The sequence below is a fragment of the Neophocaena asiaeorientalis genome, unplaced genomic scaffold, assembly GCF_003031525.2.
Source record: "Neophocaena asiaeorientalis asiaeorientalis breed wild unplaced genomic scaffold, Neophocaena_asiaeorientalis_V1.1 scaffold149, whole genome shotgun sequence".
NCBI classification, from domain to species: Eukaryota; Metazoa; Chordata; class Mammalia; order Artiodactyla; family Phocoenidae; genus Neophocaena; species Neophocaena asiaeorientalis.
In genome coordinates this window covers 5,788,994-5,816,632 of record NW_020174442.1, presented here as the reverse complement: position 1 = coordinate 5,816,632, position 27,639 = coordinate 5,788,994, and the positions used below count along the sequence as shown (strand labels likewise).

General features: G+C 40.7%; 1 protein-coding gene across 1 annotated transcript in view; it reads left to right on the top strand.

The window, feature by feature from the left end:
• The first annotated feature begins 4,186 nt into the window (after positions 1-4,186).
• Positions 4,187-27,639, top strand: part of SNX24 (sorting nexin 24) — a 162,756-nt gene continuing 139,303 nt past the window's right edge. Inside the window, exon 1 of the mRNA XM_024757189.1 lies at positions 4,187-4,320. Coding sequence (XP_024612957.1) covers positions 4,261-4,320 — 60 coding nt within the window. The 5' untranslated portion in view covers positions 4,187-4,260. The remainder of the gene's footprint in view (positions 4,321-27,639) is intronic.

The following is a 27,639-nucleotide window of genomic DNA, read 5'->3' as shown; positions in this document are numbered from 1 at the left end:
AAACTATTCATTACACCATTATTTATACTATTTTTAACATTTATTAAAACTTTACTATTTAAATACTGATTAAAACTATTTAAACATTCAGCTATTTATTGAATAGTTTATTTTTTTACCCTCACAGCTTTGAAATACCATTGTTGTTTCATATTATGTTCCCACCTATTAAGGGATTTATTTCTGAGCTATTTGGTTCCCTTCATCATTTGTCTAATTTTGCTCCAGGATTATACTGGTTTAAATACTATGGCTTTATAGTATGTTTTAACATCCTGTAGATTAACTTATCCTCTCTCTCTTTTTTTTTTTGTTCAAACCTACCCTGGCTATTCATTTTTCAGACAATCTTGTCACGTTTCTTAGCTGGTTGGGCATTTGATTGTATTAACTTTATAACTTGTTTTGGTGAAAACTTACCCAAGAAAATCAAAAAAATATTGATCCTTCCCATTCAGAAACATGATAAAACTATTTTCAGATTTTCTTTTGTGTCCTTTAATGTTTTTTTAGTTTTCTTCATATGGGTCTTGCACATTTGTTAAGTTTATCTTTAGAAATTTTATAAGTTTTTAATGCGTCGTTAATGAAGTCTTTTGGTTTTCCCTGTTATTTTCTAATTGGTTAATGTTGTTGTGTAAGCAAGCTATTGAATATGAAATCTATTGATTTGTATATGATGATTTAATATCTGGCACCTTATGAAACACTTTTATTAGTTCTAATAAGTTGTTAGTTGATTCTGTTCTATGTAGATCATTTCATCTACAAGTAACCTTAGTTTTATATCTTCCTATCCAATATCTATACATCTTATTTATTTTACTTGTCTTATTGCATTGGCTAAGGCCTCCAGCATAATGTCAAACAATACTTGTGATAAAGTTATTGACACTATTCTTATGCTTCCTTATATGATGTTGAATAGGATATTTGCTATAGGGTTGTGGTAACCTGTATCAAGCTAAAGATGGTTCTTGTTATTTCTAGCCTGTTAAGAATTATTAGGAAGAGGTGTACTGATTTATTAATGTTGTTTCAAATTTTATTTTCATTAAAAAATTTTTTTTATTATTATTATTTTTTATTCAAACAGAAAGTCACAAAAATTATAATCATCCTCATCAGTTCACTCAGTCCCATGTAATTAATTTTTTTTTCATCTTGATCTTTTGTTAGCACTTTTATGAATTCATCAGTTTTCCATTAGAGTTCTGAAAATGCTTATTCATTCAGTTCAGCAGTATAGTCATAAACCAGAAACCTGTACTTGTCAGAGTCTTTTCCATGAATTCCTTGAAGATGAAACCCTTTTATAGGAACATTTTTGCAAAAGCATCAGAGTACACCCAGAACTGTTTGTAAATGACAAAAGACTTAAAAATGACCACGGTTAAAGATTTGATGAAAGTTCATAATAATGCAATTGACAATGAAATGTAGTTATTTCTGAGATATACATTTTAAAATAATAACTAGAATTATGACTTATAACATTATACCAGAACATGTAAGAGTTTTAGAAATTTCATGTAATGTCTGAAACATTTATATTAACATATTTCCATACAAATAACCCACAGAAAGTTTAGTATTAGTCAAAATTTATTTTCATACTCATTTATTTTGGTTCTTTTCTAATCTGACAATGGTGAGAAATATGGCAACAGATTTCCTAATGTTTAACTATCTATATTGGATAAATCTTGTTTGGTCATGATATGTTAGTCTTACAACTGAATGTTGAATATGTAATATATTCTAGATAGATTTTGGTCAAGACTTCTAATATAAGTTGGTATTTAAAGCAGTTTATCATTAAGTTTGCTGAAATATACTTCTGCCCAATACTAGGTAAATGTGGTATTTTTAGTGTAGGGATTTCCTACCCAGATTCCAGCAGAATTTTGTTATTTTTCTTATGTAATTTTCTGGCCTTTATTAACAGATACTAACTGTTCAACTTCTTACATGTGTACTTGCCATGTATTTTTATTAATGTTCTGAGAAGATATTTTGTTCACCTGTCACAGATTATAGAGCCATACTAAAAGATATGTAAGAACATCACAATAATACATTTGCCATGTTCTCTTACTTTAGTGCTATTCTCTTCTTTCCTTTACAGTGGTTACCCACAGAACTTGATTAGAAATTTAGCTCTTCTAATTATTAGCTAGTAATTTCATAGCTATCCTCTCTGAGCTTTAATTACGCCATATGAAATAACAAATTATAACAATTATAGCTGTGCTGATAGACCCTCAAGAACACACCCACATATTGAGAGCTTGTATATATTTTCAGCCAGGCAAAATTACTCAGTTATTAGTAGAAGACAGCAAAAAAGGAAGAAAAAAAAATGGATTCATTTGGACCACCTGTCACATCTTCTTGGACCCATACATTTCTGACTCTTAAATCCAATGGGTAAATAGGTGAGCCAAGCCAGACAAAAATATATATGGCAGGCTACTAGCAGGCTGTTGTGGAAGGATCGTATAAAAAGCATATTAAAAGCTTGATCAGCAATCTGTAGCTCAAGGATTTTATGATTACATAATCCTGGTTTACATTACACACTGAGCCCTTAATAACCTGTTTCCACCAATCCTGAAATTGTTTGGGGGGTCTTCTGCCACAGGAACACTACTTCTTAGTCCCTGAAAGCCCTACTGTACATAACACTTCCTCGTGGGGTTGTTATGAAGCTTAAATGAGACATGGGATGTAATAACATCTGGCATGGTACCTGCTGGTTTTGTAAAGATGAGTAAATGCTTATATAAAGCTTTAACAAAAAATGTGCCTGGCAATATGCCAAGAAGAGGATAAAAAATAATTTTTTTAAAGTATTTTCTGTAGAATCTAGGGGTGAGGCAGATAAATACATGGCACAATACCGTGTGATAGTCACCAGAGGTTTAAGGGAACTTACAAGCCAGGCTCGGAACTGAGACAGCATGGAGCCCACAGAGCTGTTTGGTTACATCTGGAGGTGCTGGCCAGTGGAAGAAAAGAGACAGCCTAGTCTGGTTATAGGGCACAGCCTATTCTGAGGCATGGCGTTCTGACAGGCGGACACATCCTGGAGCTGCAAATGTGTGGTGAGAAGGTGGCGTCTTCACCTGAGGCTACTGTAGAGGGCTTTGCAGGGTCCACATCAGGCAAGTTCTTAAAGCAAAGGGCCTGATTATTCCTCTTTTGCATGACTAAGGTCTCATCATAAACTTCAGAGTTTCAAGTTGAAATGCCCCCTGGCCTCAAGGGCACACTGACTAGTCACAGCTGTTTACTTGCAGCCCAAGAAACTTGCTATACAAGTCACCTTCAAGTTTCTATTCTGCCCTGTGCTCCAACCTAAGGAAGAAGCTCGGAGTTGGCAAATGTAATCTGATAACCAAATTTCCTCATTGGAACACTTCATCTTTTAGGTATTTTCAGGTTATTATGTTCTGGCCTGAGGGGCTTTTTTTTTCTTTTTTTTCCCCCCCCCCCCCCCCCGCAACGTCTTCTATTTTTCTCTTATAGTTAAAAAGCCCTATACAGGCAGGATTTTAGAACTGGAGCATCGGAATGTGTGTCTCAGTGAGCAACCGACTTTAGGGCTCTGTATTATAGCATCATTCCCAATTTCGACGGCTAACTCAGAAGGAGACGCTCACCCTGGAATCGAAGGGAAACAGTTAAGTCTTGGTAGAAGTAGTGCAGGGTTCGCTGCTGTTCGTGCCAGCCGAGTGTTAAGGCGAAAATTCAACCAACAAAAAGCAAAATGAAGAGGCTCCATGCTTTTCTACTCCTTGCTGTCTGGCGATCTGTTAACGGTGGTGTCTTGCAAATTGCAAGCCCAGCGCACACTCGAAACTCAAGGGCAGGGAGCTTCGGGGTGCGGCCCTGTCCCCGGCGCGGTGGCGCGCACACCCCTTTTCTGCAGACTCACAGGTTTCCAGGCCCCGCCTCCTCCGGGCCCAGCTGATCTCTGCCGCCCTTTGGGCCTGAAACCCAGGAGCCCAGAGCCACACGCCCTCGGCTCCCGGCCCCTGGCTCCGGACCCGGGCCCGCCCAGAGAGCGGCGGGCCACAGAGTCCCCACGCCCTCGGCTGCCGGCCCTCGGGCTCCCGCCCCTGGCCCGCTCCGCGCACTCTCTGGGTCCCGTGGGCTCCGGGAAGGGAGGTGGAGCGGCTGGGCCGGGGGCGGGGCGGCGGCCGCGGCCGTGAGCCCGCCCCGCGCTCGCCCTCCGCTTGGCCGGCTGGCGCGACCATGGAGGTCTACATCCCGTCCTTTCGCTACGAGGAGAGTGACCTGGAGCGGGGATACACGGTAGGCGCCGGCCGCGGCGGGACAGGGCCCCGCGAGCCAGGCCTGCGGCTGCTAAGTCCGGAAGGTTCCTCCGGCAGCCGCCGCCCCTGCGCGGGGTTGAGGGGTGGGGTCCCTTCGCTCCCCTCCCTTTCCCTCCCCTCCCCGGGCCCACTGGGAAGGCTGCGCCCCGGCGTGGTTGTCAAGGAAACAGGAGCCCCCTCCCTGGCGCGGCGGCGGCGGCGGGCGCTCGGGGTGTCCCGGTTTGGTCCCTTCCCCCTCCCTGCCCGGCTCCCGGCCTTTGGTTAGGAGCGCCGGGAGTCGTGTCCTCGGACGCGGCGCTCGCCATTCTCCCTGCCGCCAGCCCTCTGGAGCCCGGGATGGGCTGCGTTCGTTTCTGGCACAGCTGCTCCTCTGTCCAGACAGAAGTGTCTTTGCGGGCGGGTTGATGTTGGTTTCCAAGTTACGTAGGGATTCATTCAGATGGAAAATACGCTAATTAAAAAAAATCATCATTTGTAGAATTTATTAGCCAAAGCAAGCACGTGTTGCTTTTAGATGATTCCCGAAGTTTTGTTGTTTTTTCTCGTTATGCAGTGCCATGAAATGGCAAAAATCTGGTACTCACTGAGCACCTGTTCCATACCTAGGACTGTGGTCTCTGAAGAATGAGAAACAGGATCCCTGCTTTCAAGAGTGGAGGAGTGGCAGGGAGGGCAGAGACCAGGGCCTGGAACCTTTGGGTAATAAGTTTAGTAAATAAACTGTAGGTAGTTGATTTCCCAGCGAACGTAGACATCTTCATCTAGACAGTCATTGCTAGAGGGAGAAATGCCTCAGCCTGGGATAGACCTTGGAAAGTTTTATTTCCATTTAAAGAACAGGTAGGCTTTGGGGAAAATTGCACAGGGCACTCTAAAGGATTGTTATTTTATTCACTTATTCATTTGTTATTTAATTCACCCACTTGCTAAACTCCAGTTACATTAGTTTGGCAGAGAAGTATTTTAATCTTTTCTCTAAAGATTATTGGGTTTTGGTGACAACTTATTTGGAACCTTGTGTTTTCATAACGAGGATTAAATCACCCTCTCAAAGGAATTTTTAGAATTAAGAGTAGTGATGGAAAAAAAAATCCAAGGGGTATGTGGGTTTCTAGAATTAAGTAGACTACTGGGTCCACGTATCCCAAAACAAGTTCTCAAAGTGCCTTCCCTTGGGGGGAGGGGGGGACTTCAACCAAGGAAGAGCTGAGCTCCCTGGCTGTTATTTAGATAAATAAATGAGTTATGAAATTGATTAAATATACTGTATCTTACTTCAAAAAAAGGGGTGGAGGAATGAACTTAAATTTGAACCTATTCAAGTCTTTTTCCTTAAGCCTAAAACTCTGGTTGGCTTTCCTTCTTTCAGGTGTCTCACCTCTCCCATCAGCATCAACAGTCATGGAGGGCTTTCCATCTTTAGGGCATTCTTTTAGCACCTGGAGATAAACAGGCTGCTTGTCAGGGGCCTTGGTCTCAGTAATCCAAGCAAAAAGTTAATTACCTCCCCAAATAAGCACTTCCGTGGATCAGAATGGTTGGTTTTTTCTATTAGAGTGCCTGTGTTTTAACCCAAGTTTTCCTGTTTCTTTCTATTACTTGTGTTATGGCCAGCCATATGCCACACTCCAGGTTTTGAATTAAACTGATTTGGAAGGAGCCTTTTTCTTGGTAAACTTGGTAGGTAGAAGATTGCTTATGTGAGGAGAGTTTGTGTGCTTTTTGAAAATTTACTTAAAAAAAATCCTAATTTATGTAGGTTGGTAACCATTTGTTAAGATACTTCTGCGAGTGATTTTTTTCCTTTGTGAGTTTGTGAAGCAGGTACTTTCTACCCTTGGCCAGCAGTTTTGGAATTGTACAGCAGTTTATTCATTCATCAAACATTAACTGAGTGCCTGCTATGTGTCTGTATTCCGGGTGCTGGGAAGGTAGCATCGAATAATATTTCATCTTTTTAGAAAAACCCAGAATTTAAAAATATCATCTCAGTTCCCTAAATAAGAAACTGGTAAAATAATGTATACTTTAGTGTAAAAAAGTACCTTTTTACTTTAGTGATTGCGTTTCAAACTTAAGAAATATTAAACTGCATTTTAACAAATTCAGTGATAGTAAATTTAAAGTACAGGATGATTTTTCCTCCTTCTTGTCCCATGCCCTTAGGGATAACGCATAGGGGTGCTTTCTTAGAGACTTTCCCCCCTATGCTATGAAAACATGTTTGTTTCTTTTTTAGAATAAATAGCAGGATTTCACTAAAACTGTCATTGTACAGCTTCTGGATATCTTTCTGTGCCAATACGCATAGGTCTCTCTCCTCCTTACTGGTAGCAAAGGGGTCTTCTGCAGAAGGAATGCACCGTAATTTGTTTACACAGATCTCTGTTGGTGGCCATTGACATTTGCTTCTAATTTTTGGCAACTATGCCAAATGTTGAAATAAGATATCCCTGTACATGCTTTTTATGCCTACTACTAGGATTTCTGTAGAACACTAACTAGAAGTGGTACTTCTGGGCTTTCTAAGTTTTTATCAGTATTGCTCAATTGTTATTCAAAAAGCTTATACGAAGTTATGCTTTATGTATGAAGTAATTTACCTTTAAAGAGTGAATGTTTGCCCTTTGAACGTTTAAACATTTACTGTGGGCCTGCACTGTGTTAGGTGGGGAATTGAAAGGTGGAAGGATGTTGTTGCTGTCCTTAGGGACTCTCAGCCCATGAAGCAGGGGTCAGGTGGGGAAGCGTGAGAGCGCTCTGATGTCAGCTTGGGGGGGGAGGAGGGGTGCTCAGGAATGCTGACATTTGAAATCTGATGAGAATTTTGCTGGGATTGTGAATTACGGAAAGAGGAAGTGCGGGGCAAAATTTCATTTCAGGAAAAAGGCATGTTAAACTCCCAGATTCACCAAAAAACAAACCACACCAAACAGAAAAAGGGCCACTTCTAGATCATTTTAGTTTACAAAGAAGCAGGAAAGGATATTGTAACAAAATGCAGGTGAACCCTTCCCACCCTACCCCTATCCCCCATAGTGAATTTGTTTGATATCTGTTTCCCTGCTAGGCTGTAAGCTCCTTGAGGCTAGGACAGTGTCACTCTCCACTGCTGTATCCTGGTACAGGGCTTATCACATAGTGAAAATTCACTACATGTGTGCTGAATAAATAATGAATGAGTCTTCTAATAGGAGAAGAAAGAAGCACAGTGATCCTGAGGCGTGAAGCAGCTCAGTGAGTTGGACTGGGGTTGTGCAGTGATTCCCGACAGAGAGAGGTGTGGAGAGACCAGATGGCTAGCCTTGAGAGCTATAAAGGGGTGTGGACTTCAGCTTCAGACAGTGGGAAGTCGCTGGAGTTTTAAGGAAGGAAGTAACATGATTAGCTTTGCATTTAGAAAGATGACCCTGGAGCATTAATCATGTAGGAGATGCAAAATGACCAGAAAAGAGAGGATGAGGGCTGAACTAAGGCAACTGGGAAAGGAAAGGGGAGGACTTACAGGAACCTCCAGGGTCTGGTGACCAGATGTGAGGCAGCAGGGTGACTCCCGCGAGTATTGGGTGCCAGTGACCAAAAAAAGAACTGACATGTGGGCAGTTTCATTTGGGGGCCTGCTGAGTTTTTTGTGGCAGATGAGGCTATTTCATTTTGGAGTTCAGGATACGTAGAGAGGTCTGGGTGAGGGGTGTGAGGCAGGAAGAGAAAGAACAGTAGGTGCTTTATAAGAAGGAAAATGCTAGATATGGCTCACTGGCCTTGTCAGGTGAGGATGGAGAACAGTCCACTGGATATGAAAGGAAGCAGGTCCTGGGTGCCAGTATAGGTTAGTATTTATATTTTCCATTTTCAGATAACATGGTTGGTAAAAACAAAAGAAAACTAGAATTACCATTCATGTAACACCATAAAAGTTTGAAGGTATTAGATTTCATTTTCCATAGCTGTAAAAATCGAGGCATTCAATTAGATAGATTTTCAAGTCCATTGTTTTTTTTGTTTTTTATTTTTTTGCGGTACGCGGGCCTCTCACTGCTGTGGCCTCTTCCGTTGTGGAGCACAGGCTCCGGACGCGTAGGCTCAGCGGCCATGGCTCACGGGCCCAGCCGCTCCGCGGCATGTGGGATCTTCCCGGACCAGGGCACGGAACCTGTGTCCCGTGCATCGGCAGGCGGACTCTCAACCACTGCACCACCACGGAAGCCCTTCAAGTCCATTTTAACTGTATGTGTGTGACTGAGTGTGTTGTGTTTATATAAATATATCTTTTTCTTGAGATCTGGACTCTCACTGGTTTACTTTATATCATGCTTTTCAATAGATAAGGCAGCTCCATATATACACGATCATAATATTGAGATATATGCAGGGATAATTATCAGTTTAATATTTTCTGGATTAAAATACACAAATAGAACAATATAATGAACCACCATTTACCCATTACTCACCTTCAATATTTTACAGTACTTATTTCGTTCACCACCCTTCATCCTTCCATTAAAAAAAAAAATTCTGGAGTATTTTAAAGCAAATCCAAAATAAAATTTCACCTGTAAATATTTTACTGTGAATATCTGACAGGCAAAGACCTTTTAAAGAAACATAACCAAAATGTAAATACTACCACAAGATTAGCAAAACCTTAATATCATTACAATTCTTAGCTGTTTTTGTTGTTTTTAACATAACCATAGTGCTCATATTGCCTTGGAATTAACAGTGGTCTGTGGGAAATATTGTTATTGCCATTTTATATTTGTGAGAATGACATGTAAGATCAAGGGGGCCTGGCCACTTCCACTCTGTTTACTTTCATCCTCAGAGTAGCTTCCACCTGGTGACAAAATGGTAACATATTGCAGATTTAAAAAAAAAAATCATATTCTACAAAATCCAGAGGAAGAGAGGGTGTTTCTTCAGAGCAAGGGCACTTTTCTTCCTTCATATCTCATTATCCCTAGTTAGTTCCTCAACCAATGCAGTTGGCAGAGGAATTCTGTGTGCTGATTGGCTGCCTTCACCATTCGTGTAATCACTGTGGCAAGGATAAGTTAACCAGATGGAGGGAAAATAGTTAGGGGGCATCCCTGGAGCTAGGAATGAGGTCAGTCCATTCCTGCCACCTAACCCTGTAGACAACGCAGCGGGAGAAGTTCAGAAGGATAGCAAGACCACAGTGCCCACAACGATTATCTTCCAGTCACCCTTTATAAGCATCTATGATGCAGGAGGCCTTTGTGTGACAAGGACATAGCTGGCACAGTGCCTCACACGTGGTAAACTCCCAGCATAGGCAAACATTAAACGTGTGTTGAGTGATTAAGTCAAGCATGTGTAAGATATGTTCCTTACCCTTAAAGACAAGAAATACAGTTTGAAAATATTCTTGAACATTAACAAACAGAATGCTACATTCACTTGAAAATCAAAAATTTTACATGAGGATTGAATTTTGCAGATACGGTGCTTAGAAATTGATCTATTCTTTTAAAATAAACTTTTGATTTTGAAATAATTTTAGATTTGCAGAAAAGTTGCAAAATTAATACCAACTGTTCCGTATACCCCTCACCCAGTTCCGCTGTTACCATCATCCATTACCATGGTAACGTCAAAATAAGGAAACTAGCATTGGTAACTTGTTATTAACTAAGCTCCAGACTTTTTGGATTTCACCAATTTTTCCACTAACGTGCTTTTTCTGTTCCAGGATCTCATCCAGGATACCACATTGTATTTAGTTTCATCTGCTTTTATGTGATATTAAGTAGTCCCAGTTGTAGTACACTGTCTCTCAAAAATGAGACAGGCATGTTATTAGATATGAACCTGTACAGATTAAATCAAATTTTGATTATTTCAGGTGCTTCCTTGGAAAGTTTTGCCCCTTGGCAAAACCCTATTTATAATATTATACCAGTTTATGACAGAAGCTGACACAGCCTCACAATGAAAAGCACAGGCTGTGGATGGACTCATGCTGTCTGCCTCAAATCTTGCCTGCAGCATTTAGCCTGAAGCCAGACTTTGGGCAAGCTACTTAATCTTCCTGTGTCTTATTTTCCTCTTCTGTAAAAGAGGATACTAGTACAGACATACCTCAGAGATATTTCGAGTTCAGTTCCAGACCACTGCTTATTGCAATAAAGCGAGTCACACAAATTTTTTGGTTTCCCAGAGCTATAAAAGTTATGTTTACACTATACTGTAGTCTATTAAGTGAGCAGTCTCGTTATGTCTAAAAACATTTACATAGCTTAATTAAAAAATACCTTATTGGGGCTTCCCTGGTGGCACAGTAGTTGAGAGTCCGCCTGCCGATACAGGGGACATGGGTTCGTGTCCCGGTCCGGGAAGATCCCACGTGCCGCGGAGCGGCTGGGCCCGTGAGCCGTGGCCACTGGGCCTGCGCGTCCGGAGCCTGTGCTCCGCAACGGGAGAGGCCACAACAGTGAGAGGCCCACGTACCGCAAAAAAAAAAAAAAAAAAACACCTTATTGCTAAAAGATGCAAACCATCATCAGAGCCTTCAGTGAGTTGTAGTCTTTATGCTGGCAGAGAGTCTTGCCTTGACGTTGATGTCTGCTGACTGATCAGGGTGATAGCTGCCGAAGGTTGTGGTGCTGTGGCTATTTCTTAAAATAAGACAACGGTGAAATTTGCTGCACTGATGGACTCTTCCTTTCATAAGTGGTTTCTCTGCAGCATGCAATGCTGTTTGATAGCATTTTACCCACAGAACTTCTTTCAAAATTGGAGTCAGTCCTCTCACACCCTGTTGCTGCTTTATCATCTCAGTTTATGTTATATTCTAAATCCGTTGTTGTCATTTCAACAGTCTTCACCAGTAGATTCCATCTCAAGAAACCACTTTCTTTGCTCATAAGAAGCAACTCCTCATCCATTGACGTTTCATCATGAGATTGCAGCAATTCAGTTGCGTCTTCAGGCTCCACTTCTAGTTCTGGTTCTCTTGGTATTTCTAACACATCTGCAGTGAACTTCTCCACTGAAGTCTTGGACCTCTCAGTCATCCATGAAGGGTTGGAATCAACTTCTTCCAAATATCTGGTAATGTTGATATTTTGACCTCTTCCCATGAATCATGAATGTCCTTAATGGCATGTAGAATGGTGAATCCGTTCCAGAAGGTTTTCAATTTACTTTGCCTTGATCCATCAGAGGAATCACTATCTGTGGCAGCTATAGCCTTCTGAAATGTATTTCTTAAGAAATAAGACTTGAATTTTGAAACTACCCCTTAATCCATGGCACAGGCTATGGACAGATGTTGTCTTAGCAGGCATGAAAACAATATGAATCTCGTTGTACATCTTCATCAGAGCTTTTGGGTGACTAGGTGCAGTGTCAATGACTAGTCATATTTTGAAAGGAATTTTTTTTCTGAGCAGTAGGTCTCAACAGTGGGCTTAAAATAGTCAGTAAGCCATGTTGTCAACAGATGTGCTGTCATCTAGGCTTTGATGTTCCATTTAGAGAGCCTGGGCAGAGTAGATTTAGCATAATTCTTAAGGGCCCTAGGATTTTTGGAATGGTGAATGAGCACTGGCTTTAGCTTCAGTCACCAGCTGCATTAGCCCCTAACAAGAGAGTCAGCTTGTCCTTTGCAGCCAGGCATTGACTTCTTTAGCTATGAAAAGTCTTAGATGACATCTTCCAAGAAAAGGCTGTTGCATCTACATTGAAAATCTGTTGTGTAGCATAGCCACCTTCATTCATTATCTTAGCTAGATCTTCTGGATAACTTGTTGCAGATTTCTACATCACCACTTGCTGCTTCACCTTGCACTTTGATGTTACGGAGATGGCTTCTTTCCTTAAACCTCATGAACCAAACTCTGCTAGCTTCAGACTTTTATTCTGCAGCTGCCTCACCTCTCTCAGCCTTCACAGAATTGAAGAGAGTTAGGGACTTGTTTGAATTAGGCTTTGGCTTAAGAGAATGTTGTGGCTGGTTTGATCTTCTATCCAGACCACTAAATCTTTCTCCATATCAGCAATAAGACTGTTTCACTTTTTACCATTCATGTGTTCACTGCAGTAGCACTTTTAATTTCCTTCAAGAACTTGTCCATTCACAACTTGGTTAACTGTTTGGTGCAAGAGGTCTAGCTTTTAGCTTATCTTGGCTTTCAGCATGCCTTCTTCACTAAGCTTAATCATTTCTAGTTTTTGATTTAAAGTGAGAGATGTGCGACTCTTCCTTTCATTTGAACACTTAGAGGCCAATGTAGGGTTATTAATTGGCCTAATTTCAATATTGTTGTGTCTCAGGGAATAGGGAGGCCCAAGGAGAAGGAGAGAGATGGTGAGTGGTCAGTTTGTGGAGCAGTCAGAACACACACAACGTCTATTGATTAAATTTGCTGTCTTATATGAACACAGTTTCTGGTGCCCCAAAACGATTACGATAGTAACATCCAAGATCAGTAATCACAAGATCACCATAACAAACATAATAATAATGGAAAAGTTGGAAATATTGCAAGAATTACCAAAATGTTACAGAGACATGAAGTGAACAAATGCTGTTGGAAAAATGGTGCTAATAGACTTGTTCCATGTAGGGTTGCCACAAACCTTCAATTTGTAAGAAATGCAATATCTGCAAAGTGTAATAAAGTGAAGTGCAATAAAATGAGGTCTGCCTGTAACTACCTTATAGGATGGTTTAAGGATGAAGTGAGAGAATCCTTACAAAGTGCAAGGAACGGTGTCTCTAGTTATGTTCGTGATTTATTCGTATTATTTCAAGTGGGGACTGCCTTGAAGTTTACTTTTTCTTTTTTAAGTTCTGTAACGTGAATTAATAATGTAAACCAAAGTCCAGGATAAATATTTGTGCTATGTCAGATAAACTCTTTGCAGAGACTTTGAAGTACTACAGAAGCAACGATTACATTTAACCAACTTGTATTCTTATTACAACTTTCGTCAGTTCAATTCAGGTTTAGTTTTCTAGCCCTATTTACTACATTTTTTTCCCTTCAAGATCACAGAGACTAGTATGTTTATATAAATGATTGGGATGTATTATAGCGGGCATGGAGATACATATTTCCCACCTTCTCCATTCTCTTCCATCCCCCACTGCATCTCTCCAAAACAAGCGAACCATTGGGTTCATACCTTGTATTCTTCAAAAAAAAAAAAAAAAAAAAACACCTTATTGCTAAAAGATGCAAACCATCATCAGAGCCTTCAGTGAGTTGTAGTCTTTATGCTGGCAGAGAGTCTTGCCTTGACGTTGATGTCTGCTGACTGATCAGGGTGATAGCTGCCGAAGGTTGTGGTGCTGTGGCTATTTCTTAAAATAAGACAACGGTGAAATTTGCTGCACTGATGGACTCTTCCTTTCATAAGTGGTTTCTCTGCAGCATGCAATGCTGTTTGATAGCATTTTACCCACAGAACTTCTTTCAAAATTGGAGTCAGTCCTCTCACACCCTGTTGCTGCTTTATCATCTCAGTTTATGTTATATTCTAAATCCGTTGTTGTCATTTCAACAGTCTTCACCAGTAGATTCCATCTCAAGAAACCACTTTCTTTGCTCATAAGAAGCAACTCCTCATCCATTGACGTTTCATCATGAGATTGCAGCAATTCAGTTGCGTCTTCAGGCTCCACTTCTAGTTCTGGTTCTCTTGGTATTTCTAACACATCTGCAGTGAACTTCTCCACTGAAGTCTTGGACCTCTCAGTCATCCATGAAGGGTTGGAATCAACTTCTTCCAAATATCTGGTAATGTTGATATTTTGACCTCTTCCCATGAATCATGAATGTCCTTAATGGCATGTAGAATGGTGAATCCGTTCCAGAAGGTTTTCAATTTACTTTGCCTTGATCCATCAGAGGAATCACTATCTGTGGCAGCTATAGCCTTCTGAAATGTATTTCTTAAGAAATAAGACTTGAATTTTGAAACTACCCCTTAATCCATGGCACAGGCTATGGACAGATGTTGTCTTAGCAGGCATGAAAACAATATGAATCTCGTTGTACATCTTCATCAGAGCTTTTGGGTGACTAGGTGCAGTGTCAATGACTAGTCATATTTTGAAAGGAATTTTTTTTCTGAGCAGTAGGTCTCAACAGTGGGCTTAAAATAGTCAGTAAGCCATGTTGTCAACAGATGTGCTGTCATCTAGGCTTTGATGTTCCATTTAGAGAGCCTGGGCAGAGTAGATTTAGCATAATTCTTAAGGGCCCTAGGATTTTTGGAATGGTGAATGAGCACTGGCTTTAGCTTCAGTCACCAGCTGCATTAGCCCCTAACAAGAGAGTCAGCTTGTCCTTTGCAGCCAGGCATTGACTTCTTTAGCTATGAAAAGTCTTAGATGACATCTTCCAAGAAAAGGCTGTTGCATCTACATTGAAAATCTGTTGTGTAGCATAGCCACCTTCATTCATTATCTTAGCTAGATCTTCTGGATAACTTGTTGCAGATTTCTACATCACCACTTGCTGCTTCACCTTGCACTTTGATGTTACGGAGATGGCTTCTTTCCTTAAACCTCATGAACCAAACTCTGCTAGCTTCAGACTTTTATTCTGCAGCTGCCTCACCTCTCTCAGCCTTCACAGAATTGAAGAGAGTTAGGGACTTGTTTGAATTAGGCTTTGGCTTAAGAGAATGTTGTGGCTGGTTTGATCTTCTATCCAGACCACTAAATCTTTCTCCATATCAGCAATAAGACTGTTTCACTTTTTACCATTCATGTGTTCACTGCAGTAGCACTTTTAATTTCCTTCAAGAACTTGTCCATTCACAACTTGGTTAACTGTTTGGTGCAAGAGGTCTAGCTTTTAGCTTATCTTGGCTTTCAGCATGCCTTCTTCACTAAGCTTAATCATTTCTAGTTTTTGATTTAAAGTGAGAGATGTGCGACTCTTCCTTTCATTTGAACACTTAGAGGCCAATGTAGGGTTATTAATTGGCCTAATTTCAATATTGTTGTGTCTCAGGGAATAGGGAGGCCCAAGGAGAAGGAGAGAGATGGTGAGTGGTCAGTTTGTGGAGCAGTCAGAACACACACAACGTCTATTGATTAAATTTGCTGTCTTATATGAACACAGTTTCTGGTGCCCCAAAACGATTACGATAGTAACATCCAAGATCAGTAATCACAAGATCACCATAACAAACATAATAATAATGGAAAAGTTGGAAATATTGCAAGAATTACCAAAATGTTACAGAGACATGAAGTGAACAAATGCTGTTGGAAAAATGGTGCTAATAGACTTGTTCCATGTAGGGTTGCCACAAACCTTCAATTTGTAAGAAATGCAATATCTGCAAAGTGTAATAAAGTGAAGTGCAATAAAATGAGGTCTGCCTGTAACTACCTTATAGGATGGTTTAAGGATGAAGTGAGAGAATCCTTACAAAGTGCAAGGAACGGTGTCTCTAGTTATGTTCGTGATTTATTCGTATTATTTCAAGTGGGGACTGCCTTGAAGTTTACTTTTTCTTTTTTAAGTTCTGTAACGTGAATTAATAATGTAAACCAAAGTCCAGGATAAATATTTGTGCTATGTCAGATAAACTCTTTGCAGAGACTTTGAAGTACTACAGAAGCAACGATTACATTTAACCAACTTGTATTCTTATTACAACTTTCGTCAGTTCAATTCAGGTTTAGTTTTCTAGCCCTATTTACTACATTTTTTTTCCTTCAAGATCACAGAGACTAGTATGTTTATATAAATGATTGGGATGTATTATAGCGGGCATGGAGATACATATTTCCCACCTTCTCCATTCTCTTCCATCCCCCACTGCATCTCTCCAAAACAAGCGAACCATTGGGTTCATACCTTGTATTCTTATGCTAGTTTTCCAGGTACTCATTCAGGTTTTTAATGCAATTTCCTGTTATTTTGCTTTGTATTTGTCTGTTCTGTTTTAATTTTCAATTGTTGTCTTGCTTACCCTCCCGTTAAAAAGTAATCACTTATTATGGAAAATTTCAACATCTCCAGCACTGGAGAGAATAGTGACCTTTTTACTCAGCTTTTTTTTTTTTTTAATTTTTAAAAATTTATTTTATTTATTTTTGGCTGCATTGGGTCTTCGTTGATGCGCTGGCTTTCTCTAGTTGTGGTGAGCCGGGGCTACTCTTTGTTGCTGTACGCAGGCTTCTCATTGTGGTGGCTTCTCTTGCTTCAGAGCACGGGCTCTAGGTGCGCGGGCTTAGTAGCTGGGGCGAGTGGGCTCAGTAGTTTTGGGCTCTAGAGCACAGGCTCAGTAGTTGTGGCGCACGGGCTTAGTTGCTCCGAGGCACGTGGGATCTTCCCAGACCAGGGATCGAACCCGTGTCCCGTGCATTGGCAGGTGGATTCTTAACCACTGCGCCACCAGGGAAGCCCTTTACTCAGCTTTAAAAATGATAAACTCATGGCCAGTTTTGTCTCCTACTCTTTCCCACTGCTCCTTGCACAGCCTCCCCAAGATTTCATTTTGAAGGAAACCTCAGACCTGTCAGTGAATATTTTCAGTTTGTATGTGTAAAAAATAAAGATTCCCCTTTTAAAAAACAATCACGGTATCATTATCAGATTATTTAAAAATAAGCCATAATTCATCAATATAGTAAATATCAATCCATTTTTACATTTCCTTAATTTTCCCATTCATGTTCTTTTTTTTTTTTAATGCAGCTTGTTTGAATTGGGATTGAAACTAGGTCTATAGAACGTGATTTCTTAATATATCTTTTTTTAATCTATAGGTTCTTTTTCTACCTCTCTCCCTTGCTTTTTTTTTTAACAATTATTTTGTTGTATAAACTGTGACATTTGTCTCATAGAGTTTCCCACACTGGATTTTGCTGATTACATCCTTGTCATTACATCCTTGTCATGTGTAATATAAAAATATTAACACATTTTTCTGTTCCTTACGTGGTAAAAAGGTAGAGGCTTGGTCATTTTCAGATTTGATTTGTGATGCTAGCAGCCCTCAAAGAGCATTGCCTATTAATCAATATTAATTAATTAGTATTAATTAATGTTGATTAATAAGGAATCTGTTAATTCATTAGTGGTTGCTTAGCATTGATATACTAATTTTATCATTCTCTCTTCATTTATTGGCTTGAATACATGTATAAAGGAACTTTGCCTCATAAATTAGTTACTCTGAAGCTTAGTTTTTATAGGAAAAGCAGGATAAATGCTTGATTCTTTCTCTTATTATTTATTTGTCAACATTATGGATTGGTCGCCTCCAAAGATCACAAACTAAAAGTGATCATAGAGGCTTTCTTTTAAAAATTAGCAGTTATGAATTTATGTATATTAGCATGTTTTATGTAGTTCAGTCCACTGCCTTTGTCATTCTTATATACTTTTTGTCCCGTCTTTGGTCATTTTCAAGTTTGGATTTTTCACGTTGGGTGCTGTGTCTGGTTACCTTTAGTGGGAAATGAGTTAGAGACCATGATCTGGGCACGGGGTATATACAGTCAGCTTTCCGGATCTGTGGGTTTCACACCCATTCAACCAACCTAAACCTTTTCGCAGTTCATGGAATCGGCAGATGCCAAGCACACGGATATGGAGAGTGGACTGTATTTACTGTACAGTGTCCTTTTTTGTAAGGGACTTGAGCATCCACAGAGTTTGGGGCTCCTGGAACTCATCCCCCACAGATTCCAAGGGACGACCGCATTTGTGGAGGTCTCTAGATCTTTTCTGTGGTCAAGGAAGGAATTTATTTTCTTAGTTTCTTGTGTCTTCAACTGTGTCTCCTTTCTCCCACACTGAAAATCTCAGTACAGTTGTCCCTCGTTATCTGTGGCCCATTGATTGGTTCCAGGATCCGCTCTGCATACCCAAATCCCAGGATGCTCAAGTCCCGTGATCGGCCCTCCACATCCGTGGGATCTGCATCTCTGATAACACCAACTAGCTACCCGGTCTCATTTTATTTTGTATTCATAGGGATTTTTTAAAAATTAATTTTGTTTTGTACTTGTGTAAAGTATCTACTGCCTCAGGTTTATCTGTGGAAATCTAACAAATATGCTTGTTCCTCTACTCCTTTTCTTAGATTAAACAGTAATACATTAAAACATTTTCTTCCACCTGCTTTTTTTTACATAACAGTATATCTGGAGATGACTACATGGGCATACGCAGAGATGCTGCATTCTTTTCTATAGCTCTTTGCTCTCCATCGTTGGCTGCAGTCAATAGCCTTGTCCATATATCTTTTTGTATTTTTGTCAGTGTATCTTTAAAATAGATTCCTAGCAGTGGGTTACGAGATCAAAAGGTAAATGCATATTTAATTTGGCCAGGCATTGTCAAATTCCCTTCCTTGAATGGTGCAATTTTGCACTCCCATAGCAGTTAATGAGAGTTCTGGTTTCCTCACAAGCTTGCCAGTTGAGCATGTTGTCAGGCTTTTGGATTTTTGCCAATCTGATAGGTGAATGGTGGTATCTGAATGTAGGTTCCATGTAGTTTGCTGGCTAAATTCTGATGACTGGATTGGGAATATTTGAAACATTCTGTGTCCCCCTTCTAGTTGCTCCCCCCTTTTTTGAAGGGAGTGTTGTGGGTATTTTAAATATGCTGCTGTCCTCTTGTTGATTTTTATTAAAATCGCAGATTACTCAGGTTTTCACTTAAAATTTTTTATTCTAAGGAAGAACCAATATGTGGGTTGAGTCTCACCATCTGCCTTTTCTTAGTTCTTTGAGTTTAGATAAATTTAGGAATTTAGAAATTGTTTTAGAAACCGTGAGCTTCTCTCTCTTATATACCCTCCCTGTTCTCTTCACCTTGCCAGTGGAACTTAATCTTATTTTAAAAATTACACAAGCCCAGTAGAGCAACAATTCATTCTCGTGATTATTATGTGCCTCCTTTCTCGCAGGCATTGCACTGGTATTGTGGGTGCAGGGCAGCTGACATGAGAGCTTGTTCTGGAAGGATGAGTGGCAGTTTGCCAGTTTGAGAAAGGGAGGACGATGATTTCAGGTTCAAGGAAGGGCCTTGGGAAGGGTGAGAAGTCTGGGTAGTGGGTAGGTGGTGGGGTGGGACTGGAGTTTGAAGGTTGGGTTGAGTGGTTTAGTGGGACTGTAGATCCCCAGGTAAAATTTTGTCCTGGAAGCTCTACAAGTAATGAGAGTGTTTGTTTGTTTGTTTGTTTTTAAGAGAAGAGAAATATCAGAGGTACAAATGACCAAAAATACATGACAAGATAGCTAGTATCACTAGTAATTAAGGAAGGGCAAAGTTGAAACCAAGTTTTTAAAAAATTTGATAGGCAAAGTGAAAAAGATTGATAAAAACCAGTACTGATGAAAATGGGGTTGAGGGGAGACGGTTCTTTACTGTCTGTTGCTGAGACTTTCCTACTGTTGGTGAGACTATAACTTGGAGAATCTGTTTTGGAGGTCAGTTTGACAATATTTATTAAATAAAATATTTATATAACGCTTAATGACCCAGGCTTCCCACTTTTTGGTCTGTATCCATGAATGCACAAGGATATACATGTAAAGTTATTCGTTGTAGCATTGTTGATAATACCAAGAGAAAATGGAAACAGATCACTCATTTGTTAAATAAATATTTAACAAATATTTACTGACTACCTACCGAGTGGCAGGCAGTAATCCACCTGTTTGGGATATAGCAATGAACAAAACAGGCAAAGGTCTCTGTTCAAGGAGAGTCAGTGGACAGTTTCTACCCTCAAGAAGCTTACATTTTAGTTGGATGGGTGGAGAAGGGCAGAAATAAACATAATAATTAAATTATATAATATCTCAGATAGTGATAAGTGCTGAGTAAAATAAACAAGGGAAGGGGGATAAAGAGTGCCGGGGGGAGCATCAGAGAAGCCCCTCCCTGGGGAAGTGACATTGGAACAGAGCCCTGAAGGAGGTGAGGGGTGAGTCATGAGGTTATCTAGGGAACCTCGTTTAGGCAGCAGGAGCAGTGTGTGCAAAGGGCATGAGATAGGAATGTGCCCAGTGTGTTTTAGATGTAGAAAGGAGTCCAGTGAGGTCGGACTGGAGTCAGAGAATAGGGGGTAATAGGGGATGAGGTCATAGGTAGTGTGATGGGGGCAGATAATGTGAGGTGGGGGGGTGGTTTGGGCGGTGCATAGCCAGTAGGTCTGGGAAGGAGGGATAAGGCTTTTACTCTGAGGGAAGGGAAGCAGAGGAATGATTTGATTCGCCAAGTATGTATTGATTACTAACCACATGATCAGTGTAGCGGCACTCTTCTAGATGCTGAGGACACAGTAGCAGAGAAGACAGATGGAAATCCCCGTCCTTACATGTTAGTTATGTGAGTTAACTTTGAAAAGAATCAGTCTCATTTCAGTGTGGAAAATAAACTATAGGAGGGTCAGGTGCAGGCCGGGAGCTCAGTTAGGAAGCTATTGTAGTATCCTACATAAAAGATGATGATGGCTTAGAACAGTTCTGTAGGTGAAAGTGGTGGAAGATGGATGGATTCTGGACAGATTTTGATGCTGGAGCCGACAGGATTCACTGATGGATTAGATATGGAGTGTGAGAAAAAATGAGGAACGGAATGACTCCAAGATATTTAGCTTGAGCAAATGGAGGAATGGTGGCACTGTTTACTGAAATGTGGATGAATTTGGGTAGAGCACATTTTGGGGAAAAGATCAGAAGTCCTGTTTTTGGACCTGCTTAATTTGAAATGTTTGACCAGATATCTGGGCATCTTGTGGGTCAGTCAAATTGACATATAAAATTAACCATTCCAAGTCCACCCCTTACCAACTTGGCACCCATGTGCATCTCCTTAAACCATACTTAATCTCCAAATAAAGATCTCAGTAAGGTCATAATTCTTCCTCACATGATACAACTATCCTGTATACAACTAAAACACTCTAACCCCTTACCTAGAAGAGGAGTTAAGGTCCTTGAGTCAGGACATCCTGAAACTTAAATACTATGATGTGAAGTTAACTATACTTAAAAACTCCTGTAGAAAGTCAGTACATCTTTTTTTTTTTTTTTTTTTTTTGCGGTACATGGGCCTCTCACTGTTGCGGCCTCTCCCATTGTGGAGCACAGGCTCCGGACATGCAGGCTCAGCTGCCATGGCCCACGGGCCCAGCTGCTCCGCGGCATGTGGGATCTTCCCGGACCGGGGCACGAACCCGCGTCCCCTGCATCGGCAGGCGGACTCTCAACCACTGCGCCACCAGGGAAGCCCGTCAGTACATCTTATGTTACAAAATGAAGAGATAAAAGAGGGAAGAAAACAAAGATATTTGCTTTCTGTATATTAATATATGTATGTACACATTTATATATGCACACAAACATATTCATAACACAATCAGAAGGAAATACTCATGACGATTACAGCCCTCATTTCTGTAACTGGTCACAAGTTTGCAGCTGATGTTTATAACTACCTCCTTTCACTGCCCAGTCCCATATTCTCCTTGCCTTCAGCAAGTACATTAGCTGCTCTTGGTTCTTTACCTAGTGAAGTGACCCAAACCTTCGTTCCCAAAGGGTCTGAGATGTTAGTAGTTCTGCTTGAATTGGATTGTTATAGTTTTCTGTTGACTTTTATCACAGGGCATCATAATATTAAGAGACATCCTAAGGGATCTCCTGTGTTGCAGATACACTCTCCCTTACCTCCATTGTGGAGTAGTGGTCCCGTTTCCCCTTGGCAGTCAGGATCAGTCGCCCCAGCCGGCACAGCACCTCCCTCTGCACATACTTACTTAGAGACACGAGGAGATCAAAGTGGCCAGGTGATAGTCTTAAATTTTAGTTCAATGGAATCATTGTTGTGTCTCTTGGTAGAAGCATAGAAGCATTTTTTCCCCTTTGGAACTAAGACTTCTAGGCCAGCCGAGCATAAATTCATGGGGACAGGAAGCAAGATTTTTGCCAGTGTGTCCCTAGGGGTAACAGTGAATTGGGTCACTCCCATTTCCACTTCTCTATTCCTGGGTCTGTGAATCCTGGCTTTGGGAGAAACAGCACCTTATATTGGATGCTGATTCAGAGCATATCCACCTTCCTAGAGACCCCTGTCCTACCCTGCAAGGTATTGCCCTGTGGCTGAGACTGTAACTGAGTCTGCAAAAGGCCATTCCACCTTCTATCAAACCAGCTGCTTCAGGATGGTGGGGAACATGGTAATACCAGTAATTCCACGATCATGGGCCCATTGCATCACTTTATTTGCTGTGAAATTAGGTTTTTGATCAGAATCAGTGCTGTGCTGTGGAATGCCGTGATGGTGGATAAGGTATTCATTCCATAAGTCCATGGATGGTAGTCGTGGCAAAGCATTGCATGTATGGAAGGCAGATCCGTATCCAGAGTAAGGGTCTATTTCAGTAAGGACAAAACATTGTCCCTTCCATGATGGAAGTGGTCCAACGTAATCAACTTACTACCAGGAAGCTGGCTGATCACCCTGGGGAATGGTGCCATATTAAGAGCTCAGTGTTGGTCTCTACTGCTGGCACTCAGCAGTGGCTGTAGCCAGGTCAGCCTTGGTGAGTGGAAGGCCATGTTGCTGAGCCCATGCATAACCTCCATCCCTGCCACCTTGACCACTTTGTTCATGAGCTCATTGAGCGATGACAGGAGTGGCTGGGGAAGGAGGCTGACTGGTATCCACAGAACAGGTCATCTTATTCACTTGATTATTAAAATCTTCCTCTGCTGAGGTCACCCTTTGGTGAGCATTCACATAGGACACAAATATCTTCATGTTTTCTGCCCATTCTGAGAGGTCTGGCCACATACCTCTTCCTCAGATTTCCTTGTCACTGTTTTCCAATCATGTTTTTTCCAGTTCCCTGATCATCCGGCCAAATCATTGCTCACAACCTATGAATTGGTATGTGGTAGCACATCTGCCCATTTCTCCTTCCAAGCAAAGTGAACAACCAGGTGCATTGCTCACAATTTGCCCACAGGGAGGATTTCCTTTCAACATTATTTTCCAAGGGTGTCCCTGAAAGGGGCCTGTATTGATGGGGTGTCCACTTTCATGTGGTGCCTGCCTATGGTACCGAACCATCTGTAGAGCAGGCAGAGGTCTTTTCTTCCTCTATCACCTGATCATAGGGAATTCCCCAAATGGCCATAGGTTAGGCTAGGAGAGAGAAGGTAATAGCAGGAGTGGGAACCATGGGCATTTGGGCCACTTCTTCAAGTAACTTACTTGTGCCTTCACAGCCTTCTTGGGCCCAATCACATACGTACCACTCCTGTTTAATGATGAAGTATTGCTGTGCATGCCCAACTTTTAGCCTGGTGAGCCAAATAGCACCCAGTTCCTGATGGACGGTTCAGGTTGCATGGTAACTTGGTCCTGGCTAAGTGTTCACTCTCTGCTCAAGCCCATTAGTAGGCCAAGAGCTGTTCCTCAAAAGGAGAGTAGGTATCCACAGAGGATGGCAGAGCTTTGCTCCAGAATCCTGAAGACCTGTGCTGTGATGCATCTGCAAGGCCCTGCTGAAGGCTTCAAACACCATCCCCATGAGCTACTGCCCTTCTAGCACCATTGGATCTGCTGGATCATCATGGCCCAAGTGGCAGAGCAGCTTGAACAGCAGCAGGACCTATTACAGAGCCTCCTCTTGTTCTGGGGTGCACTCAAAACTAGCAGCTTTTTAGGTCACTTGGTAAAGGGACCAGAATATGTTGCATTCAGAATCCAAAGAGGCCCACCACGTTATGGAGGGCAACCTGCTTTACTTAGTCTACCAGTTTAAATATTAATCTCATCTCAAAACTCTCACAGCAACACCCAGAATAACGTTTAACTGAATATCCGGGCACCTCATGGTAAAATTATCCATCACACTTCCTTCTAAAAGTAAAATTAGACACTTCATTCATATATAAACATTGTAGTGTTTTTCTCCTTTTTGTTTCTCCTCTCACTGCTGTGGCCTCTCCCATTGTGGAGCACAGGCTCCAGAGGCGCAGGCTCAGCAGCCATGGCTCACGGGCCCAGCCGCTCCGCGGCATGTGGGATCTTCCCAGACCGGGGCACGAACCCGTGTCCCCTGCATCGGCAGGCAGACTCTCAACCACCGCGCCACCAGGGAAGCCCCTCCTTTTTGTTTTTGTTCAGATGAATATAACATGAGAAAACGAACTTTTATATTTTATTATCTGATATTTATTTTAAACTATGGTTTAGTTCTCCCCGAAGTTGGAAAGTTTTCTCTTCAAATACATACCTATGGAAGGTTTTTGTACCTCCATTTTTAAAAAGTGAGCATAGTGCAGGGAATAAAAGTTTATAGAAATGGTCTGTTTTCCTTGTTTATTATTAGTGAACAATTAGATCTCACTGTCAGTAAAACTTGATGGCTGCAGCTTCCAAACTATTGAACTTGTACTAATAAATGCAACAGTTGTTCATAATTTGGTGGTAAATGACCTTTAAATGTAGATGTTTACGGAGGCTGTCCTTGGGGAACAATTTAACTTCCAAATGACACCCATGAGTACTTGTTATCATTTAAATATGCTTCCTTTTGTCAATAGCAGAATAACAAATACTGGTTAGATTTCTAATGTTGATTCAGATACCAGGAAACCTGCTGAATAAATTAGTGTACATTTGATTTATATTGACCAAAATTTTTTACATTGCTGTGTTACAGGTCAAGGTGACTTGCATTTAAATGCATTGTAGAGCAGAGGTCATGCTTGACTGACATGAATGCTTACACTGTTTTTAATTAACTTTTAAATATTATCCTAAAATTCCTTCTCAAGTACCAATTGTTAGGTAGAGGATTGAAATTAACTTAGGATATTAGTGGAGACCTTATTTTGAAAGTCAATAATTTTAATCTTTCCCATAAAAATTATTGGAGTAAATTATTGCTACATTTTATCTTATAATTTGTAAGGAAATCAGATCTGTTTTTTCCATCATAGACTCTGAATTCATTGTCTGTGGGTTTTCCATTGCCAGTTTTGCAGAAAAAATTTGAGATAGCATTGAAAACATTTTTTGAAGTAATGAACAAAGTCTTACCTAGTACAGGAAGTACTTTATCAAGCAAACGCATTTTTTTTAGTGCTAGGAACTTTTTCACTGATGTTGTTGTGTGTGCCTGGAGGGAGGATGGTTTTCATGGTGAAAATGTAGATTAATCTTGTCAGCCATTCATTAGTAGTCCAAAATAGTATATGTTTTAGGGAAGCTTTAATCAACACCTTACTTGCCCTTTGAGAGAATATCTTCACAGTGAATGCTGCTTCTTTTGCATATAAATATTGTTGGATAAAAAGCATTTTGCTTCACGGTAGAATTTTTTTCACTTATGTCCCATGTGAGAAGGTTTACATAATTCAAAAGTTTAGAACTGAAACGTGCAAAGGCTTTTATTCTTCTCAGCCATGCAGATTTGTTGTTAATCAAAAAGTGTGCATTGGGAATTTCAGGATAACCTTCTGAGTTTTGCTTCTCAAGAAAAGGCAGCACAAAGCTCTTCTCTTTTACAACTTCTCATGTCAACTTTTACAGCTACCCTCTAGAGCAAGCAGGATAGCAGCTCTGTCCACCTCCAGTGAATGGCAGAGTCCTGGGATGTCAGGTTAGTTTCAGCCACACTGTAGCTTTCTGCTCAGGTTCCAATGCCCAGAACAGCATCAACCCCATATGGTCCACGAGGTCAAAAAAAGTGACAGTGTTGAAAATGCCAGTGAGTGAGAAAAGGAAGTGGAGGTAATAAAACTGAAAGTGGTGAGAGAATGACCCATGTTGTATGTGTGTATGAGATGAATCATTCAATAGTAGGAACCATTCTGAAGGACTGAGGGGAGAGTCAGGCAGCATTTCCCATAAGTGGAAAGGCAGTTGTGACTGACAAATGGAAAGACCTTTAGGTGTCATCACCAACCTCGGGAGAAGGCAGGGAGTCTGAGAAAAAGGCTAATCGTCGATGTGATGGTGCTGCTGGTGGATGACCCCTTGGGATGCCATCCAAATGAGGGATTGAACTTCTAGTGCAAATAATTAGCTGCTAATGCTGTGGTGCTCAGCTCTTGCTGCACCTTGGAATCACCTGGAGATCTTTATAAACCAGAGGTGCCTGGGTCCTACCCTCAGACAGTCTAATGGTTCTGGAGTATGGGTTGAGCCCTGGAATTTTTTAAAAGTCTTTGGGTGATTCTGATGAGCAGTAAAAGTTAAGAACTGCACTAAAAATATCCCCACGATGCTTGTGGAGATCATTAAGGGAGGTTACTTGCCCCGGCACATCTTAATAGGGTAAGTCAGTGGTTCTGAAGAGCACTTTCAGGCTCCATCTCCAGAGATTCTCAGGTGATTGGAGCCCAGGCTTTGGTAGGTTGAGCTCTTCAGGTGATTTTAATTTGTAGCTAAGCCTGCAAACTAAGGAGGTGGCTTACCCTGTTTTGAAAAAGATGCCCTGTAGAGTGTATATTTAGCATGAAGGAGATATGTCAGCTTTGTTTTAAAGCTTTAAAGGACTGATTTACATTCTGATTCAGCCAAAGTGCACCTAAGACTGAGCACTTAAAACACTCTTAAGTCTTTGGATCCATAAACAAATGAACTTAGAAAAAGCTTTCCTGATGTCAGCTAGTTTGAGGAACTTCTGAGGAGTGTCACTGGTAAGCTTTGGAGCCAGACAGACTTGGTACAACATTCTGGCTTGTAACTTCCCAGCAAGGCAACTTGTGCAAGTCCTCACCCTCCCTCTGTTCCCTAAAGTGCTGACCTCAGTTTTCTCTCAAGGATCTCAAATTAAGTATCAGCCTCACAGTAAGAACTCTCCGACTGGGGCGGCTGTTGTTATTTCTAATCTTTCTAATTAAATTTTTGCCAATAGAGGTTAATATTTCATCATCTATTTTACCTTTCTTTCATCTAGTGTTAATTTTTTTCACCTTTGAGTAGTTTCATATTTAATTCACTGCTTTAAATGAATTATTGTTTTATTTGTACTTAGATTTTTATTTATTTCATTGAAGTATAGTTGATTTACAATGTTGTGTTAGTTTCAGGTGTTACAGCACAGTGATTCAGGTATATATAAATATATATATTCTTTTTCAGGTATATATATATATATATTCTTTTTCAGATTCTTTTCCCTTATAGATTATTACAAAATATTGAGTATATCTATTTTATATATAGTAGTGTGTATATTTTAATCCCACACTCCTAATTTATCCCCCTCCCCTTTCCCTCTTGGTAACCACGTTTGTTTTCTATGTCTTTGGATCTATTTC